The sequence below is a fragment of the Aythya marila genome (assembly GCF_965140915.1).
Source record: "Aythya marila genome assembly, chromosome: 2".
Classification (NCBI taxonomy): Eukaryota; Metazoa; Chordata; class Aves; order Anseriformes; family Anatidae; genus Aythya; species Aythya marila.
The window spans coordinates 44,583,669-44,604,632 of NC_139043.1; the positions used below are offsets into that span (position 1 = coordinate 44,583,669).

Below are 20,964 nucleotides of genomic sequence, written 5' to 3' on the forward strand. Positions count from 1 at the left end.
TTCACAAGACAAAGAAATGCCTTGGAAGGTTGTTGGAGTGGAGTCTGCAATTACGTGAGAGAACGCAAGGAGAGACACGCTGTCAGGATATCACGGCTGGATTAGAAGAAATTAAAGAGGAAGGCCTTGTTTGAACTGGCACTCCAAAGGCTCGGTCAGGTGTTAGCGCCGTCTTGATAGCCAAAAGAAATATTTATATATGGCATTACAATTAAGCCAGCTTCCCTTTCTTCAGATCATTAACTATTTAAGTTTCTTCCCTAAACGCAGTACTGCCATTCTTATTATTTGGCTTCTCCTAACACCTTTTGTTTACCAGGCAGGAGATCTCTCATCATGGCAGAGCCCTGGCTCCCTCTTCATCTGAAGGAAACCAAAAACAGGTCCCAAGGGCTTCACTAGAGCTGCTGGCAGATCCAGACAGTGCTCCTTTAGTTCTTTTAGCTCATTTGTCTGGACATGTAACATTTGAGACTAAAAGCACTCTTTGAGCTGGGGCAAGTGGTGGCAGACCTTCTACTTCTTTTTTCTTGTCCCCCATCTGCTTCTTAGGAGCGTTTGTGCCCCTGCTGCTCACTATATGTAAGCAGCAGGAACAACAGCAGAGCCCACTAAATACAGAAGAGAAAGACCCTAAAAAGGGATCAGATTCCCCAAACCCATCTGTCATAAAAAATATTCAGGAACTCCTTATCATTCGATTTGTCCTTGGACTGCTTTCCTAGCACAATGAATTATTATTATTATTATTTTTAACCTGCACTGTAGTTAATGGGATGCTAATATGTTTCCAAAACCCTTCATCTGATTGAAACATCTTCAATAACTGCTAACAAGACTCTTCTCTTTCACTTTGGAGTCAACTCGTAGGTATAACTGAAGAGAAAATGAGGCACACATCTATCTCCCTCACAATCTGTGGTTGTTGTGAAGGTGCGTGCATCTGTACAGACATGTCTGTATTTCTCCCAACTTGCAAACCTGTCTCAATTTTAGCCTTCTTCTACAATCAGCAGAAATCAGTCAGCCTTTCATAGTTATTGCTCTCATTTCCCAAAGAGGACAAACATGGATGTGATTGTGTTTCACTGCTGCAGCCAAGTGAAGAGGAAGAAATCAAAACAGCCCCTTAGTTTTCACTGTACTGCATCTTGGAAGACCTATGAACAGCAAGAGCAAGACTATCTGAAAACACACATGGGATTTTTTTGTGTGCTTACAACTGCAAACAGCAGTGTTACCATATCTCTAAAGAAAGGCAGAGTTTGTATGGAAAAGCAATAACTTATTAGACAAAAACCTTACAATCCTTCCTCATTCTGAATGGTTGGGAAGTAATTTAGAGAAGTATATCTTGTACTGAATATCTGCTGGCCTTCCTCAAACATTAAAAAACAGGGTGAAGCTTCAACAGCAAGTCTCACTGCTTCTAAAATGCTACACACACACACAGATGAAGGAGGATATCCCAAATAGTCTCATAGCAAAGCATGCTTCCCAACACTTTTCCCAAGTTGGGGGGGGGCAAAGACATCAGAGCTACAGCTTTGGCTGGCGAAACAGGAACAGCACTGAAATCTGAAGTGTTTAAGTTTCACACTCGTGGTTTCGCAAAGCAACTGAACTTGCATGACACTGGGAGAGAAGGGCAAGGAAGTGACCAGAAGATATTTGATGCCCAAAAAAAAGGTGTGAGAAAGATGAAAGCAACCTTCTTCCATAGCAAGGAGAAGTCATTCATCGCCTCCACCAGCTATTGTTGCAGTCAAACACTACTATAAAACGCATACAAGATACTACCCATACAGCATTACATACATTCAGTGGCTGGCAATAAATCCTGCACTGTAAGATACTTCATGAAATAGCCTGATAATTATTTGGCTTGAGTAGAATGCAACAAACTTCCTTCCCCTAATAAAGTTGGAGAGAAGCAACCTAACGTCTGAATTATTACTCCAAGTCTTGAAGCAGGCCTGAAAGATGTCAACAGTTGTATCTGACATTATATATTTAAAACCTGTCTATATATGCACATCATATAAATTGTGTATGATTGTATGTAAGACAACATGAGGTTTTGTATAACACTGCACTGCTCAATCAACCTTAATGAAGAACTGATGTGGCAAATTTTAAAAAACATTTGTTTTCTACAGCTGGATTCTTACAAATTTGTTTCTAAGAGAAATCACATAGAAGTATGTCTTTATTCTTGCCTTCTCTCAATGCCCTCAAGAAGCAATTTAAATCTGAACACTGCAAGTGTATTTCTAGCAGGTGATTTCACCAGGAATTCTCCCTGTTGTGACCACCCAGGAATAGGATCACGAACATAAAGGGAGCTCTAAGGAGCTGTCAGCATCTCAAGTGACAGAAGTAACACACCAGCAGTTACCCAAAACAAAGAAAATTCTGAGAGATGGTCCAGTTTGAGCCAATTGTGGCACGTGTCATTGACAAAAAGAGGCTACATTACAACTACAGCAGTAGCTTCGCTGTAGTGGTGACAGTCGATGAAGAAATACTGCCTTGAAAGAGTGGAAAAACGAAATTAACCGTGGATCCCAAGGCCAGCTCTTTTACAGGCTGCTCTTAGAGAAGTAAGCATGTTTACTTTGGGGCAGGGAGAGAGGGGAAGTCCTATCTGTGGAGGACCAGAGCAGGAAGCTACTGGTCACAGCTCCACAGTTATCACCCTACAGGCGCCGTGTCCCCTTGGACATCACGTGCAGGCCTGGCCCCTACGTCTGGGAGCACCATAAGGTCTTAGGGAATTTGGCCCTCGCTCTGCTTTCTGCCCTCAGCTTCCCCCAGGAGTGCTTGTCACACATTCAACTATGTTGCATGGGTTTCTTTTGGTTTTATTCTGTGGGACCAAGGCCTCAAGTTGTCAGCAAACCCAACTCTGAGCTAACACGTACGGTGCATGGCCGTATTTCCTCCATTACACTCTGATCCTAAGGCCTGCCAGGACCACGAGGCCCTCAGAGCCAGAAGAGGCTGCCCTAACTACGACCTAACTACGACTAGACAGACTACTACGAGTAGGTAGACTCCTACCGAAGGAACAGAGCAGCTAACTCATCATACTTTCCCATACGTTAACATCCCACATCATAATACCTTCTATTTTCTAGCACATTAATGGCATATTAATAAGCACTGTATAGGCTTCAGTGTGCTACGCTACAGAATTAATATTTATACATTACTTCTGTATGCAAAGCTGCTCAGTAAAAGTGACAATGGATTGTAATTCACTAATGGCAAATTAATTACAGTAATCTAACTAATGTAACGCCCACGCACCGCTGATTGATGAAGCCAAGCAGTATGCCTGAAAACACAAAGAGCCAAAGATTCAGTGCAACTTGTTGAAGTTACTCCTGCTCTTCTTTAATTTGAATAGAATTGCTGTGCTAATTCTCGAAATTAATTGAGGCAGTTTTCAAGACAAAAAGGAACAATTCAGTCAATTTGCAAGTTACAACACATGGGAGGGAACTTCAAGCATGCATTTAATACACAAGTTAAATGCCAGATACCACACCTAGACAAGCTTGAGCTAGTTACCATCAGGACAAAAACAATCCTTCAAGTTATTTTTCACCATGCTGATGCTACCAATTTGTGATCTTCAGAGGGGCTACTCATTCCAAGCACTACTTGTTATGAGGAATCAGGAAGACAGACACAAAGCATGCAACTAGATCAGGATGCCTACATTCAATGTGACGTGGAGTTGTATCACTGATATCACAGAATATTTAAATTGAGGGGGAAAAAAAAAGTGTTTCAAGTAAGGCTTTTTTCCACAAGTATTGCAGTATTATGATTAAACAGCTACTCATCCTGATAGGAAATACTAAGATTTTTAGAACACAAAAAAAAAGAGCATTTATGATCATCTCATGACCACCAAAGGACAGTGCATTTTAACACTTGCCACCCAAAACCTCAACGTATGGCATTCCTTATTCATTAGTGAGTAGATGAAGAGCATGCGCCTCTCCTGGTGCTTTTCCTCCTGCACCAGCAAAAGCAACAAGCTCTGCATCATCTCAGCCCCTATCCTCTTTAATATTCCAATTTCAGAGATTTGTGAAAGATAAAATATGCTGTAGTACAGCAACTAACACATTATGACCTGTCATAGAAAAGCATAATCAGAGTTACCCTGAAGAGACCCTCCTGCATCTGAACAGTTTCCTAGATTGCTGCTCCTTGTCAGTGCACTCACATTTAATCCAGTCCCTCCTTGCAGCAAGTCGGGTTGTGAGACAACAGTAAAGCAGGGAGAAGAAATAAGTTCTTCCTCTGAGCAAGAATTGCCTACATGTTTTAATGATTCCCTCGTGCTTAGTACGAACTGCACAAGCCAGCGATAGGGCATCCTTTCATCACTGAAATGAACACATGTACCTTCTTCCCGCAAGCTACTGCGATGCTATAGCAAGCACCCCTGCAACAAAGCACTACTATTCGGCAGCTTGGTACTATGAGAACAGTTGTTTTCTCTCTTAAGGGCAAATACTCCTTCATTATGATAGGGCTTGACAGCTCTCTGTTGTGTCCAACCAGTGCGCTGGGAGGAGACGGTTTCAGACCCAGGCAGGAACAGCTCTGATGCCTCCAGGTCAGCACAGCAGCGATGGATGGAGGCTGGCACGTGACAGCAGCCCTGCGCTCCCCGCAAGGCTCGGACCAAAGGCACTCCTGCCTTGGCTACCAACAGGTCGCCTTACAGAGAAGAAAAAAACCCAGTCGGCTGCAGACGGCATTCACAAACCCATTAATTGAAATACAGCAACGGGGAAATTTCACATTAACCCTCCACCCTCCAAAAATAAAGCTTTTTTTTTTTTGGAGGCTGGTTGGTAGTTACAACACGTACCTTCTCTGATATGCATTAGATTTATGGAAAGAGTGAATCCATTAAAAAAAAAAAAAAAAAAAAAGAAAAGGTCACCTTGGACCTTAATGTTTGACTTGTAGGAACAATGACCTTTAAATAAGCAGCACCCGAAGCACTCTGCAACTTCCGTGCCGAGTGTTTCTGACTTCAAGGTAAAGAACCCAGGTGGCGAAATGCAAACCTAATTCATCTAAATATTGCAGGAAAGACAAAAAGACTGCTCTGGGTTTAGTGTGAGTGTTTAGAGGGCCTCTGCTTCTTGGTGAATTTGGGGTGGCTTCGCCTCCTGCCTCGACACCTCGCTCCTGTCTCTGCAAGGCTGCTCCCTGGAGCCGTGGACAGCGCTGTGCCCTGAGAGGCACGGAGCGAGGCACAGAGCTGCTGCTCTGCTCTGTTAGGGGGGGTAAAATAAATACAGAAACTTTTTGAGCTTCTGCTTTCCCTCGCCTTCCCCAGGGCCTCAGCGTGCCCCGCAAGCGGAACGGGCAGCTCCTAACGGGCAACTGCAGCGGGTCGGGGGCAGGCACATGATCCAATTAAACCCTAATTATGTAAGCAGCCGGCGAGAGCATTTACACAGCCACCGGCTCTGCGCTCCCCCCAAACCCCTCCCCAAAAAAAAAACCCTTTTCCCTTACCTCCGAACAGGTGCGGCGAGAGGTGCGCGGGCAGCGAGCCGATGACGAGCCGGGGTCCCCCGGAGCCACCTCCACCACCCCCGGAGCCAGCACCGGAGCCTCCGCCTCCCCCGGGGGCTCTCTCCCGGCCGCCTTCCTCCGGGGTGCTGCTGACCGAGTCCTGCGAGCCGTAGGGGCCGCTGCTGTGGGGGATGCTGAAGGCGGGCTGCGCTGCGCGGCTCCCGGCGCTGCTGGAAGCAGCAGCAGCGGCGGCGGCGGCTCCCAGGGACCTGCTGCGAGGCGCCGACCCCGCGGCTCCCCCCGGGGCTGCGGCTGCCGCTGCCGAGCCGCCGGGAGCGGCGTGAGGAGCCGGAGCCGCTGCCGAGTGAGCCGCCCGCCCGCCGCCCGCCGCCCTCCCGTTAGTGCTGGAGGAGGAGGAGGAGGAGGGCAGGTCCCCGCCCGAGTACGCCCGGGTGCGGCCGTTGGCGGCGGTCGGGCTGCTCTGCTTCGCCCCCATGGTCCCTCGGCTGCCCTTCTCCTCCTCCTCCTCCTTCCCGGCGGCGCTGGGAGTCCGGCCCCGGCGGGGGCGCTGCGAGGAGCGGGGAGGGGAGCAGGCGAGCTCGGCGGCGGCTGCTGCTGCTGCTGGCTGCGGGGAGGCGAGAGCCGCCCGCCGCGATCCGGCTCAGCGGGCGGCCCCGGCGCGGACTCGGCGGCGCCACCATGAGCTGCTCGGCACGGCGCTGGCTGCCCCAGAGCGGCGGCACCGACCCGCTGCTGCCTCTGCTGCTGCTGCCGCTGCCGCTGCCACCGCCATCCTCCGCCGCCCAGCTCTGAACAGGGCACCGGCGGCGGCAGCAGCGCCGGCCCCGAGGCCGCCCGCCCAGCGCCCTGTGCCTGTGGCGAGGGAGGCGGGACGGGGCGGGCAGGGCGGCGCAGCCGCTCCTCCGCTCCCTGTCGCCATGCTGGGGGCGGCACCGCTGCCGGCCCTCCTCACGCCGCCAGCGAGCTGCTGGGGGTTGTGGGCTGCTGCCCGCCGCCAGGTGCCACACGCCACCCCAGGACTCGGCCCTACAGTCTGGGTAGCACCCATCTATTCTGCAGTTACCACAGTAAAATAAACCAGCACCTTAATCCAGACACAAAGCGCCGCTCTGGTGCACCTGAGGATGCTCGCTCAGACGTGAACAAGCACACAGGCCTCCCTTTTCCCCCTCCTTTCCCCATCTCCGTTACACCTGCATGAAGCTGGAGCTGACACTTGGGGATGTGGTTTACTGGGTGACACTGGTGGTTGGACCAGATGGTCTTGGAGGGCTTTTCCAACCCTCATAATTCTGTGCTTCCATGATTTATCTATTTTTTGGCGTCAGTGCGGCTCACAGTGCAGTTTGCCAGAACAGGTACCACCGCTTGGGATGGCAGAGGAGGTTACCAACACTAACTACTCATTCCCACACCGTTTTTCTGAGTGGCTGAGCAGCTTTGCAAGTAATCCAAACCCCGTTCAGAGGATCCTGCTGTAAACTGTTGCTGGTTTCAGTACGAGGCAGCGATTCCGCAGCTGTCTCATGGACAGCTTGTTCGTGGGGCAGAGCAGACAGCTGGGGTCGATAATGTGCTGTCCCATGCCATGCCATCCCCACTTGTGAATGATGACCTGCAATCTCTGCTAGGAGGGGGAGATACCCCAAGGTAGACCAAGCATGGTCATTTTCTAGCTCAGTTTCCTAAAGAAAGTGCGATCATGCTATCTTCTATACCGCCAGTTCCTTTTGAAACCCTTGGACAGCTTGAGCCAAATCTCTCAGAGATGCCAACAGTGTAGAAAACAAGCAGTCATGCAGAAGATACCTTCTACATGATAGAGATCCTATTAATGTTCCCACAGAAGGAAAAGCTACAATCGGAGTAGTTGCTTGATCCCAAGAATCCAGATGGGCAAAGGATGTTGCAGACATGACTGATAATTTCTGCCCCTCACTTAACACTCATTGCATGTTCAGCCCTATCAGAGAAGGTTTAGAGGACAATGTGTTAATAGGGTTATGGAGTTATTAAAATTCCCACTACTGAGTAGTAGTGGAGCTGGCTGGCTGGTAGGATAAGCAGCATTTTGAAAATGCTGCATTGCTACATGGTACCGTCTGTAATTTCCCTACAGTGGTTCTAAGGGTTGAGCAGGTATTAAATACAGATTTTATTTGGCTATGACTAACCTTTTATTCAGTTTAGAATTAAATAGTAAAGCCTATGGGGGGAAAAAAGCCCTCAAGACATCCAAAGAGTTATTCAGTGTTACAGTCAGCAAATTACCTTTAACAGCACAGAATATTTCACAGAAGAGAAGTCAGCTGCAGAAAGCAAGTCACAACAACAGGACAGCCCTGTCTCCTTCTCAGAGAGCATTCAGAGAGCACTCAGATGTGATTTTCTTTCTTTTCTTTCTTTGGTTTCCATGCATTTCGGGCATTTAAATTTAATATTTGCAGATCTCTCACTATCAAGTGTGAATCTAAACAGGACCCATGCCTCAGAGAATGCCTACATCTTCAGAAAAGTGATGTGGCATGCTTCTGAGCCAGCTTTCTCCCCTCCATCCTTCCTGGTCCCTCTTGTAAATGATTGAATAGAATTTCTTCTGTGTATGGAAATTTGCTCTCTATAGCCAATAGTACAGTTAGGTTTTCAAACTAATGTTTCTTCTAACAAATGACTCCACAAGCACCAAGTCCTGTAGAGGCAAGTACCTGGCACTGTAGCTTCCACCCATTTGTTCATTACTATGCTCCAGAAGTAGTTTGCATAAAATTTTCAATTTCCTACCCAGCACAGAAAATAATCACTGGCAAGAGGAAACAGTGCAAAGAGAATGCAGAACATATTGCCGCTGACCAAATTTCCATAGATCTCTGGGACTCGGCAGAAAGTACATAGCTGTATGAAAATTAACTTCCACGGGCCTACGTGGATGAATGCTCTTATTATTCCTGTAGAAACATATCTAGGGAATCTTATTCGTAATTAAATAAGCACAAAGTAGGCACTAGCCTTCTTGTTCCTTGTCCAGGATACTGGAAAAATTACTGGTTTAGACAGGCAGATACACTTGCTGTTCTTTGTTGTAAGCTGTATACCTCCATTTTAGTTCTGGTTGCACTACCTTGTCTATCAGCAACTGAAAATAATAAGCTTGTTTCTTCACCAGTTTCCTTAAAAATACCAAGTGGCAGGTGTGCCCTAAGAACACAAAATTGGCTATAAGTTCATAACATTGCACATCTTGGAAACCGTGTGCTGTATAAATGGAACAGGGTCTGAATTTTGGTTAACGGTGAGCTGTGCTGATGGATCATCCTCCCTCTCCCCTCCTACTCACTTTGGTGTCCTTTATAGGGTGACTACAACAATGTTTGAAGGAAGGTTTCATCTCTGGCAAAAGCATCTGACCCTGGTCTGAAAAAGCCAGCTGGAAGTTCAAATTCTGTTTAGAGTGAATCAGGTGGTCCTTTTTGATGGACAGTGGTTAAAAAAACAATAGAAAACATAACATAGATTTTAATTTTCAAGTAACTAAGATGGGCTCCTAGTAGGACATGGGGAAACAAGATTTTCTGTTCAGATACCAAACTAGGGGTGCATGCTGTGGTTGGAAAAGATCAGCGAGGTTTTTACATTACTGTACATTGCAGGTGTTTAAAACAAATCACACTGCACAACTCTCCACAGATAGTGAAAGCTGTGTTCAGTTGCTCAAACAGAAAGCAAAACAGAACTGTTTCATCCCTGTAAAATATGAGTTCTGTAAAATACACATGCCTTGCATCTGCAGGTCGTTTAAGCCATCTGGCTGACCAAACTGTCTTCAGGTACGTTCACATCTCTATGCTAAAAGATAAAGGCCTTGTATTGCTATTAGTGTATCTACAGCTGGTAGCTGATCTCCTGAAATACGTAGCAGACCTTATTATTCAATATCTTAGGTTTTTATTTGCACTGAGTAACCCTTTACACATGTTGGTTTTAATCCTGCGAAGATTTATGCATACGCTTACACTGGTGCAGTAAAAACAGTCCTGCACTATGCTGTCATCAGTCTTCACCAAATAATAATAAAAAAACTAAGCAACTCTGAAAGTCTTTCCAGGTTTGGGTCCTAAAATTATCCTGGATATATGCGGTTACTTATGTTTTTAATGAGAGGAAGTTTATCCTTGTTTTTATAGAGATTGTGTTTAGAACCTTCTGCCTTTTGTTTGAAGTTTATGCTTTTCTGAAGTTTCTGTCACACCATAAACAATATGCTGTATTTTGTACACTGGAGTCACCCATGTGGAGAGATAATGTTCACCAAAAAAAAGATAAACTAGCCTTAAAAAATAAATGAACATTGTTCCTTGTCTTACAGATCGACCATTTTGTACAGGAAGAAATACGTGGAAATAATCGACTTGAAGAAATGGCAATTTGTGCTGTGCATGTCACTACATCTGCTATGAAGTAGCATGATAAGAAATACACTTTAGTCTAACAATTCTAATGGGCAAGTGTATTCACCATAATAATTTCTAAACTGTTCTCCATTCAGAGTTGGATTAGTGTAGCCAGTGAGTACCACAGTACTCACCAAGGCCAAATGCCATTCACTTGAATTTGCCATTTGAGTGCATAATCAGGCAGTAACTGGTTCTCCAATAAACTGCATTAGTTCTACTTGTTAGTTTTTTTGTTTGTTTGTTTGTTTTTTGTTATCATCTTTGCATGTAGTATCCCATTGTATATACTTCCTAACCTTTCATGCATCTAGAGGCCCCCCCCCAGTGCTGTATTTCTTCAAAAGCTACAGCACAGACCTCTTTTGTTATGTTCTCAAGGAATAACTGAAGACAAGTAGTGTCTTAGACCATGCCCATACCTACACTAAAGGCGTTTGCACCAATTCATAAATGAAGTGACATCAATCTATGTTTATTTGGGCAAGGCGTTAATACACAGATCTGTGGGTATGGGAGTGTGGGGGTGGATTAGTTGACCTATAAAGGTCCCATCCAGCTGATTTTTCTGTTTCTGTGATTTCTAAGAAGAGGGGGTGGAGGACAAACTAACAGATGGGAAGTGTGTTTACTCTCTCTTGTTTTCAGATCTCGTATATCAGCGCCCAGCGATGCCAGCTGAATGTGGAGTTGGGGGGGAGGAGTGTTGATGGCTTCAGCCCTCTTTATTTCTGCAGAGGGAAATAATACAAGTCTTTTAAAGTTTATTCCTGAATGACATTGTTTTGTCTTGCAGTTCAGAGTGCTAGACCATGAATCCCTTCTGCACCTAGAGAGGCGTAGTCTTTACAAAAAGCTTGGTCTGAACAATTCATGAGGGTTAATAGAGAAAGCACTCTGAGTCCTGACACACTGAATATTACACAGGTAAAGCAGTCTTCAGGAGCTGATTGCAGACAAGTTCTTTCACAGGATACATCTTTCATTAGCAGTACTAATTGCTTGAATGCTAGACATCTACTGAAAGAGATGAGTAAAAGGAAAACAGAGTTACAGAAACAATAACAAAATGTAGGAATGACAGCAGGTGGTAGAGCCATGTGACATTAGATTTGCCAAGTACAATTTGTATTCTCTCAGGTTCTGTGTTTTCTGCCAAATATTACCTTAAATTCTCAGAAGCCAAGAGAAAAAAAATACCTTTGTCTTAATTTTTGCATGGTATGTGGTAATATTTTCAATTGATAGTTGTAAGTATTGTTCTTTTAATATATTATATCCTCCTACTTACAGTCTGCTACTGATAAGCCTAATAACAAGAAACAAAAACATACCAGGTAGCTATTCAAAGGGCCTTTAAGCACAGCTGCTTGGGCAGTCATGCTTGCACTGCCGGGACTTGCAACAAGTCAAAGGGACAGTAAGGACTTCTAAGTACAATAAAAGCAAGGTGCACTAGTAAATGTATCAAGGTAATACTTCATTAATGAGTGGACAATGAAGAATATAAAAGCTTGTAACTGGATTTTTCTGAAGGCCGTACTGACTCGGGAGGAATGTCAGAGAGCTCCACTTCCCATTATCTGCCAGAAGCGTTTTTTGCCTAGGCTTCTGTGCATCATGCCTGGTGTAAACCAGGCACGAGGGCGGTGTAAAAGGCTCCATCTGTTGTGCTGGCTCCGATCCACTTGGCATAAGACAGAACCCATGAAAATAAGAGATGAGGAAAGGGAATTGTGAACCCACTTCCTCCTCTTCCCGCTCTATCTGTTCCTGGTATATTGACTAGGAGCAGGAGGAGCAGTGTCCTTGGTCTTGTTTCCTTAAAAAAAAATAAAATAGGGGAGTTGGGGTGCTTCATGCCTCTTGCTCTGCCCTTCGGTAAGAGCCCAGGCACCATTCATGGTCTGGATTCAGAGGTTTATATTTCTTAAAGAAGCAAAATGTTTTCTAAAGAGTGAAAGAAAAACAAGAGTCATTTTACCATTTTGGGAACCCAGCATACACTTCCTGGTTGGTTGCTCTGCTCTTAGCTGGTTTCGTTTCTGCATTGAGAAAATGCCAGGCAAATAACAAATCAGGTTCAAGTTAGAACAGTGCTTGTAAGAGTTTGTTGTAGCAAAACATTTCTAGATGATGAAATGTCCTAGACAATGGGACTGCATGAACTCAGCCTCATCAGGAGGTTCTCATTGGGATGAGTACTGCTAGTTACAGGATTAGCCACTTCTGTAGAGTACCTGTACCCCTTTAGCAGGGTCACAATTCATCAAGATAATTCAGAACCTTTTCTTTGTCCCCATTACTTCCTAAGCAAAGCTTTTCCTTCAGAGTCATGGTAGCTCCTCTTAAACTCACACGCAATGTGATCACAAAATGAAGAGGGCCCCTTTACAGCTAGACGAACCCATACCAAGGACAGACAGCTCTACACATTTCTTGTGAAGGTCAAACAGGAAAGGAAAGACCTGTTTGGTTGGAAGCACATCACGAGGCTGGGGAGAGACTTGGTTTCACTCTGAATAGCAATTCTTCCTCGCTTGTGAATGGAAAAAATGCAGAGCAGTCTGGTATCATATGTCCACACTGACATCTAGTGCTGAAAAAACTGCACTAGCCAGTGGGGAAACAAAGGCAAAAAGGTGTTGGACTGGAATGAGAAATTAAAAAATATAGCAAAGCATTCCTCCTGCTTTAGGAAAGTGACTGCCAGTGAGTGGCCCTCCCAGTGGGAAGGAGGTGTCATGGCTCTATGAACCTGGGTGCTTTGGAGGCACCCCTTGGAGAAGCATCCCTTGGAGAAGCATCCCTTGGAGAAGCCCACAGCCAGATGCTCCATGTGGCAACCCCTTGGTGTCCCTGCAAACCTCTCTTCAGGACGCGAGGAATTGTGAGTCTGTTTTGCAGCCACTGGCACTATGGGACTCAGCAGAGCAGTGCTGCCAATGGCCCAGTAATCTCGATTTTTTCAAATGAAGCTTTCACAGGTATAAAATGTTCTTACTTCCCGATCCAAGAAGAGAATTCAATTCCCTGGTAAATCAGAAAGCATATCTCCCTCTCTAAGCTTTTTCTAGAGAAAGGCATCATTTGCTTAACAGTGGCTTTTAGTCGTTAATGTTCTCTTACCTCCTATTTCAACACAAAACATTCTCGTTGCTTTCCCACATGCATACAAAATTGCCCTTTGTAATATTTTGCTGTGCCTTTAAGGGCAGGCAGAGGCTGAAAAACAAAATATTTGTGATTTTTCATTGTGATTTCTATCTACCGTGGGGAGGTAAAAAGCAATAATAATGTACAGAATAATGAGTATTTTTCAATGTCAGCTGCCAGCATACTTCTTCTCCTGTCACCAGGGAAATTGTGAGATTAAAACCAAGTGCTCTGTGTGCTTCAGAAGTGATATATGCATGTCAGCATTGGATAAATCATCAAAGGAGAAGAGCAGAAAGGACGGATCCAAAACCGCTGAGATCAATGGACTTTTTTTTTTTTTTTCGTCCCCCATTGAATCCCATGAGCTTTGGATCAGGTCCCAGGGGAATGTCAGAGCTCTGCCAGCCCCACTGAGATGCTGCTGTCCAAATGCCGGCGTGCTGCTTGGCAAGCCCCGGCAGCAAGGTTCAGCAGCGGCTGGCAGATGCATGCTCCACAGAGGGAATCCTCTTGTTCATAAACTGAATTTCCCAGCGGGACCCAGCACAGTGTGCTTGTTGTTTCTCTGCGTGGAGGCAAAGTGGGTCCTGACCTACCAGGCCCTGCTGCTCGTGATGACATCCTCATCCTCCAGAAGCCCTGTGCTGGTCTCTGTGGTGCATTGGCAAGCTATCTCCTGCCGTTTGGTGCCACCTGAGAATAGCTTTTACCTCCTCCTCACAGCACTGCAAGCAGCAAATGTCAGGATTTAGCCCTGACTGCTTTGTGAGTGTGCAAGCCTCGAGAAGAAATATGGCATGTATCTTGTCATTAGTACCCTTCCCATCCTTAGAGTCAGTAATCCCAAGTATTAAAGTGCAATTTCCTCTTTTAATTTTGCAGTTCTGTATTTATTCTTTAGCGATAATCACAAAGAAATAAGCATATTGCAACATCTAGGCTGCATTTTTTCCCATCTCTTGTAGTCAATAACCATATGCAGATTTTAAAAAAACGATTCAGATTCTCGTGTCTGGGATGGACAGATTGGGATGAGCAGGGAGGATTGGCAGGCCCAATTAGACAATGAGTAGCATAAGTAGCTGTCAAAAATAAGGATAGAGCAGGAGAAAGCATGTGGCATCTCTCACTAGATAAGCTGTAATGATTGGCATGCTCAGTCAGAAACGTTCTTTTTCTGATTTAATGGGGGCTTAGAGTAGTCTATAGACGAATTGTCTCACAGCTGAGACCATGCAAATCAAGCATTAAAAAAGTAGGGTTAGAGTCTGATGTCAGTTTAAATTCCATTAATATCAGTGGAATCAGGCCAAATTCATACACCCAAATTTATAGGGTGCAAAACTTGGCCCGTATTTATTACTAGGAGCAAAAGCATGTGAAACTGCATCACATGTTGAGTATCTTCTTGTAGCAAGAAGTAATACCAGAGGGAGAGGAAGAAGGAGCTGGAGAAGAAGGGGTAGGGGAAGGAGAAAGAGGAAAAGAGCGAGAAGGAGAAGGAAAGAGGGAAAAGGAAAGGGAAAGGGTAAGGGAAAATGAAAGGGAAAGGAAAAGAAAAAACATAGGTATTTAAGAAAATCGATGAAATTTAAAAACATGCACACAAAAAAAATATCTACAGTAATAACACTGAATTAAAACACTTCAACACTGATGTCATCATATCATGTCTTGTCCATCCTTCCCCTTCCAACTTTCAGGATGGCCAATAGGAAATTAACAGGTTAAAGGTGACCAGGTTGCAGATTATATTTGGTGCAGTGGCGGAACATCCAGAATAAATATATTCGGCTGCCATCAGTCCCTAAGCTTTTGGGAACGTTGCAGTGTGTAACAAAAGCAATGCCTTTTTCGGTACGAGACCGAGCAATGATGGATGTAATCCCAACTAGGAGCATGGACTTGCTTTGGGCTACGTGTATGAAATCTGAGTTAAATTTAGGGGAGCAGTGAGTTAGGCTGAATGGCAATAATTCAGCGTAGAGTAATTAATATTAAATTCATTACAGGCCTGGTTCGCCAGCGTGAGCACCGGCTGCTGCTCAGGGAGGCCTGTGGGACCACCACCGAGGCACAGTGCCCGTCCATGGCCTCTTATTTACTCAGTGGCTCAGCGCTCTTACAAATCCCCTGCCTGGGGTGCAGGAACAGCCCTTGTAGAGTCGGTGCTCTTGTAGGCTGTTTTACAAACAGTTGCTACCCGTGAGTGGGGACTGACAGGATTTTGGCAGCGTACGGCCTCCTGCGGTAGCAGCTTAAGCCGAGGAGGCTGACACAGCCACCAGCCCTGCCGGGTCATGCTGCCCTTGTCCTAGGGGCTGGCACCCTTGCCTGGAGCTGCCAGAAGGATATGGAAAGCTCAAAAAATGTGAGCAGCCCTGCTTTCATCCAGTGCCGCCTGCGTGCTCGCATCCTGTTCTTCAGATTTGGCTACCAACAGCTCCCAGCTCCAGCTGGCCGTCCTCAGAGACAAAGGAAAATGTAAATGCAGGAGGGCAGTTATGGAGAGCAGTGCTTTAGTCTGTAATAGTGAAGGAAAATAATGCTTTAGAAAATTCACAAAACAAAACAAAAAAACTTGAACGGAAGAACATTTTTTTTTTTTTTTGTCCTTCCTTCCTTCCTTCCTTCCTTCCTTCCTTCCTTCCTTCCTTCCTTCCTTCCTTTGGCAACTTCATCCTTATATTTTGAATAATTGTCCTTTCTTTTATCTGAAAACGACTGTTTCCAGAATCCTTTTGGGCTTCATATTTCAATTAAAATCGCACTTTATTGTCTGATAGTTTGCTCTGTCCAACAAAATCCCAGTGCGGTTGTCATAAATGGTAACTCACCTGAACTGAAGTGCCTCTGCTGCTAACACTCACTCTGTGTCTTTGACTCAGGTTCCTATTTGCAATGGAGATCGAAGGAAAGATCTTAATGCACTTCTGGTTTTATAAAAGGCTTTATGCAAAGGCAGTTGAAAAAGTAAAACTGAATAAGGATGCTAAAAAATAAAAAAATAAAAAAAAAAGTGTTGTTGAATCCAAAAATATTCACATCAAGAATTCTTTCCCAGTGGAAGAAACTGGAAAGAGGGTACAGTGCTTGGAGAGAAACAACATAGATCATGAAGAAACGTGTCCTTGCTTTTCAGCTATCTGGTTTGATTGTTTGGGCAACTTATAAGTCACTTTGTTTCTTGTTGATTCAGTTCCTCCCTTTCTACCTCCTACCTCTTTATCATCTTGTCAGGTTAAAACACATTATGAATTGTAAGAAGCTCAACGGGCAAGTTAAAAGGACCTTAATAAGCATGGAAGGTCAATACGTTTTATACTGGATCCTGATGATAAGAAGAGCTTTGGAAATACAGAACTCTTACAGAAGTTATCCAAGCAAATGCCATTTACACACACACACACACACACACACACACACACACGTTATTGATGCTAGGCTGATAAGCAGAACCATGAAGCCCACAGCATGCAATAAGCATTTCTGCAAAAATACCCCATAAGTTCAGATACAGCAGGATATATCTTAAAAAATGAGTCCCAGAAATACTTTATTATGTAGGGATTGTAGTGGCTAAAGAAGCCTCTTTTGAGTTCACTTGGGGATTTATAGTTATGACCTATACTTGAGTACAATAGATAAATATTTTGTCAATCAGCAGCTGACATAAAGTAAATATGTTTGACTGCTAATGCTGCTGTCAAAATTAATCACGAGATCTCAGGAATCAGATACTACAGCACCTACTGTTTTTCATTAACATCACTGCACGGTGCATATTAGGGCTTTCTCAGGTAGGGAATGAATTCTTATTAAAATGTCTTGCAGGCATCAAAACTGAGGTAATGAGACAGGAATAAGCTGGGAGCCCAGAGGCAAACGGGGGGCTTTTATGTAGAACAGCTTCTTAAAAATCAATTGAGGGATACTCACAAGAAAGGAGAAGTATGCCAAATGGAAACATCTTTGCCTGCTGCCAGAACAGAGCCTTTCACACCATTTTTAAGAGGTAGGGTGAGATATTTTTAAGGTTGGTCAGTCCCAAAGGCAGACAGCAAAGAATTTTCTCTCTTTCTCTCTCTCTGTTAACTGAGTTGATTGCCAGCTCACACTGTTGGTGGAAGTTTAATTATCAGCCCTGTTGTTTTCATTATAAACTGCTCTTCCTTGGGGTTTTATTATTTCTGTTCTTAAGGCCTTTCTACGCATGGTTTGATCATGGAAGCAGCAGAAATAGATCGATGGAGAAACAGATTTAGTCAGACTGGTGCTGAAATTGTGTTTAAAAAAGCCTGAAATACCTCTTCACCTCTTTTGTAACATACATGCTAAAAATCCTGCCCGTATATTTACCAGAGTCCAGCATACCTGGAAGCACACCAATAGTCTTTGCAGAAAAAGCTCAGTGAGACACCTTTCTAAGAGGCATATGATTAATCCGGAATCTCTTAATGAGACTGCAGCCTAGCACATGTCTAATGGGCAGGTCAATTGGTCAACATTTTCTGAATTATATCTCAAATTTTGGTTATTACAGAGCATAAAAATCTTTTCGCCATCCTCCTCTTCCAGATCTGGGATATACTAACCTCCCAGTTCTACTGATTAATAAAGGTCTGAAAGCACAGCTGATGATGCAAGGCTTGGATATGTTTTACATACCAGCAAATGGATGTATTTCAGAAGTGAGAACCTGTAAAGATAGACAACAGACTTTGGTAAACAATATTGCCTTATACTGATTTTTGAAGAAAAGTGAAGGTTTTTGTTGCCACAAACCAAAGAGGATTGAGAAGAGGTGGTTAGCTCCTCTTCTTCTCCACAGCAGGCAGCATTTCCGAAGTCCTTCTAGAGTACTTGTCATCAAAGTACCTGTTAGCTACCTCTTCAGGTGTTTAGAGGGTTACAATACATATTTTGGAGGGTGTAATTATACAGCAGTAAACCCATGTTATGTGGCCATTTGTGTAGGCAGACATTGCATAATACTTCCAGAAAACTTCCCCATGGTGGCAAGAAACAGGTGGGAACTTACTAACTGAGTTTTACAAGGCCAAAGACAGCCACTCTTCGTGTTTGCCCTTCAGGATGTGTCTTCCCTGCCCAAAAAGGTGCAGTCACTGTGGAGCTGTATCCTGGTGTCACCATCCATCTCCATCCCAGCCCCTTCCCAAGAGAGAGCAGTGACGAATGGAGGTAGAAGAATTTTTTTATTTTTTTTTTTTGTAGAGCTGTTAACCCTATGTGTATATATATATACATACATATATACATATACATATATATTTTTATTTATATGTTTATTTATATCCCACAAATTTCACCATTATACTAATCCAATCTGCTCTGTGATCCCTTTCCACTAAACCACAGGCCCATACCTAGGAGGGCCCACCACTCTAAGTGATTATCCTGCAGAATAGTTCTCTATAGCTTACCACTGGGACTGCAAATAGCACAAGGATTTCAGGTTATAACCCAGCCCACGCCAGCATGAAGGAAATACTCAGATGAGGTGGTCCAAATCTGTGGACAAAGCAGAGATATGGGCGTAGCACCTAGCTAAGAGCATGAGCGAATCCTCAGGGAAGGCTGGCCTTTGAGTCACACACATGGCAGACAAATGGGGGGTCATCTTCAGTCCCCTGTTGTAATCTGTCTTCTTGTCACAACGGAGGTGCTTGCTGATATCCTACCCTTCAAATACGTCTGCCATGCCCCAGGCAATGCCCCGATCTCGGGCAAAATCTATAAACCATTTGCAGATACTGAATAAATCCATTTTAGTGTATGGGGATATGCGTTATCCAGCCTGTCCAGTATGAATTTTAACTGGTGTGTAGGCAACCTACATTCATTGTTCTGCATGGTATTTACGGGTGTTTTTTAAAGATACCGCCCCTGCCTGGAGCTGCATGGCTGGGGTGTTCCTTCATCTTATGGTAATGCACCCCAACCGGGGGGGCCCTTTCTGCCAGCTCCCTACCCAGTCCTGCTCCCTGGGGTAGCCCAGTAAGGCCCACAGCCCCTGGGGAGCAGAGGGAGACTGAGGACAAAGAGACCCTCCCTACCTATTCAGGGAGAAATCTGCATCTGAAAGTGCCTGCTGGAGATGGGCAAGGCGCCAAGCAGCAGGGAGAAGGGCCAAGCTATAGAATATAAACGAGGGCACACTGTTATATTTTTCCGTCTTTAAGTCAGTGTTATCTGTTAAAAAAAAAAATAGGAAAGAAAGGAAACAAACACATGGAACCGCTTCATTTGGCAGCAAGACAAGGTTTATATTCATATCCAAGGCAGTACAACATCCCTTCTCTCCCACGGACCTGCTGCCTCTGTGACTTTTCTCCTCCTTCCTCCTAATCCCACAGCCGTGCCCCTGTCCTACCTCTCCCTCTTTAACCCACCACAGAGCCTCCACCAGCAGATAAACAGGCTGGATCTGCAATCACCCTGGGAAGCAGCAGTCCAGGCAGTGTTTTCTGAGGATGTAGGTGACCTAAGCACTTGTTTTCAGGGATCACTGCCTTTGTGGCAGTGTAGGTTGCACTGTTGAAAAGCTCTGCTTCCTCCAGGAGACCCTGGTAGCCTTCAGGTCCCCGTGTTTAGCTGAAGGTATGTCAAAACTCTCAGCTCACCTCATAAAAGAAACAGAGAAGCATCTCAGCAGCAGGCTACAACAGCAGAAAAGTTCATCAGCATTCACACTCACAGAGGACAAACTGCTGCAGGAGCCTGGACAACGTGTAGAAACAGCCTGTGTCAGTGGGTGCTATGGACCAGGCCCCTGTAGTCTTCCTCCTCTGCTCCTCTTTCAGTAGCTAGACTGATAGACAGCAGCCTTTCTTATGGGAAAAATAAATAATAATAAAAAGAGATCTCAGAGTAGAAGTTCAACTGGCAAAGACAATCTTCCCCCAGCAGCCCATAAGATATGCTTCACTCTAAAACAGATTTTCAGCACGGTGGGAGGAAAGCTTTGGGCCCCTTGGTGCAAGTTTGATAACAGGATGTGATTCGCATGCCAGTGGACCTGGGCTAAGAATTTGGTGTCTGAATCTGAGCTTCCCTGGTGCCAGAAGCATTCCAGCTGGGGCTCATCCAGGATTAATCTGCAAAGACTAAGAAAAAAGAAGGAGCAATGATTGACATGGTAATACAGCATCTCCCATGCAAAATGCACTCACCCCCTCCAGCATTTTCATAACCAAATACACACCTTATTTTGCACTATAAAGATCATGGGAATGAGATGTGATAATGAGACATAACGAGATGCATGTATGAGACAAGCTGTGGACAGGCAGTGAACATAAAAAGAGAAGTGTACATGTGCTCACAGGGAGGAAGTGGCAGATAGACATTTTCTTATAATCTAGCAACAACAATCATGATAATAATTAAGTTTTGTTTTCATTTTCCATCCCTTGCTCACCTCTGTGTCTGTTGAAAAATACATAATGCCAGAAATGTGTAAGCAAAAGGTAAACTTTCTATTCAGATTCTTGTAACTAGACTCCAGTAAGCTCTGTTAAAAATGTCTACTAAGATCCATATAAATCACGAGACAATTATACTTTAACTGACTTCCTGCCCTTGTGTTCTGCTTTTTTTTTTTTCCTTATTAGCAAAGACAAAGCTGCATGGAAAGCCTACAAGGGTGCATTTTACGGAGAATTTTGGAAATTATCAATTTGGAATTCACTGGCACACCCAGTACTGAAAACTGCATTTACCTTATCAGGAATCAGAAGCAATGCCAGACCTGCCTCTA

General features: G+C 44.5%; 1 protein-coding gene across 1 annotated transcript in view; it reads right to left on the bottom strand.

Annotated features, from left to right (window-relative positions):
* The window catches only part of ZNRF2 (zinc and ring finger 2), a 57,042-nt gene extending 50,612 nt beyond the window's left edge, over positions 1-6,430 (bottom strand). Inside the window, exon 1 of the mRNA XM_082753903.1 lies at positions 5,557-6,430. Within this exon, the coding sequence (XP_082610029.1) occupies positions 5,557-6,052 (496 nt within the window). The 5' untranslated portion in view covers positions 6,053-6,430. The remainder of the gene's footprint in view (positions 1-5,556) is intronic.
* Between the last annotated feature and the right edge of the window lie 14,534 nt (positions 6,431-20,964).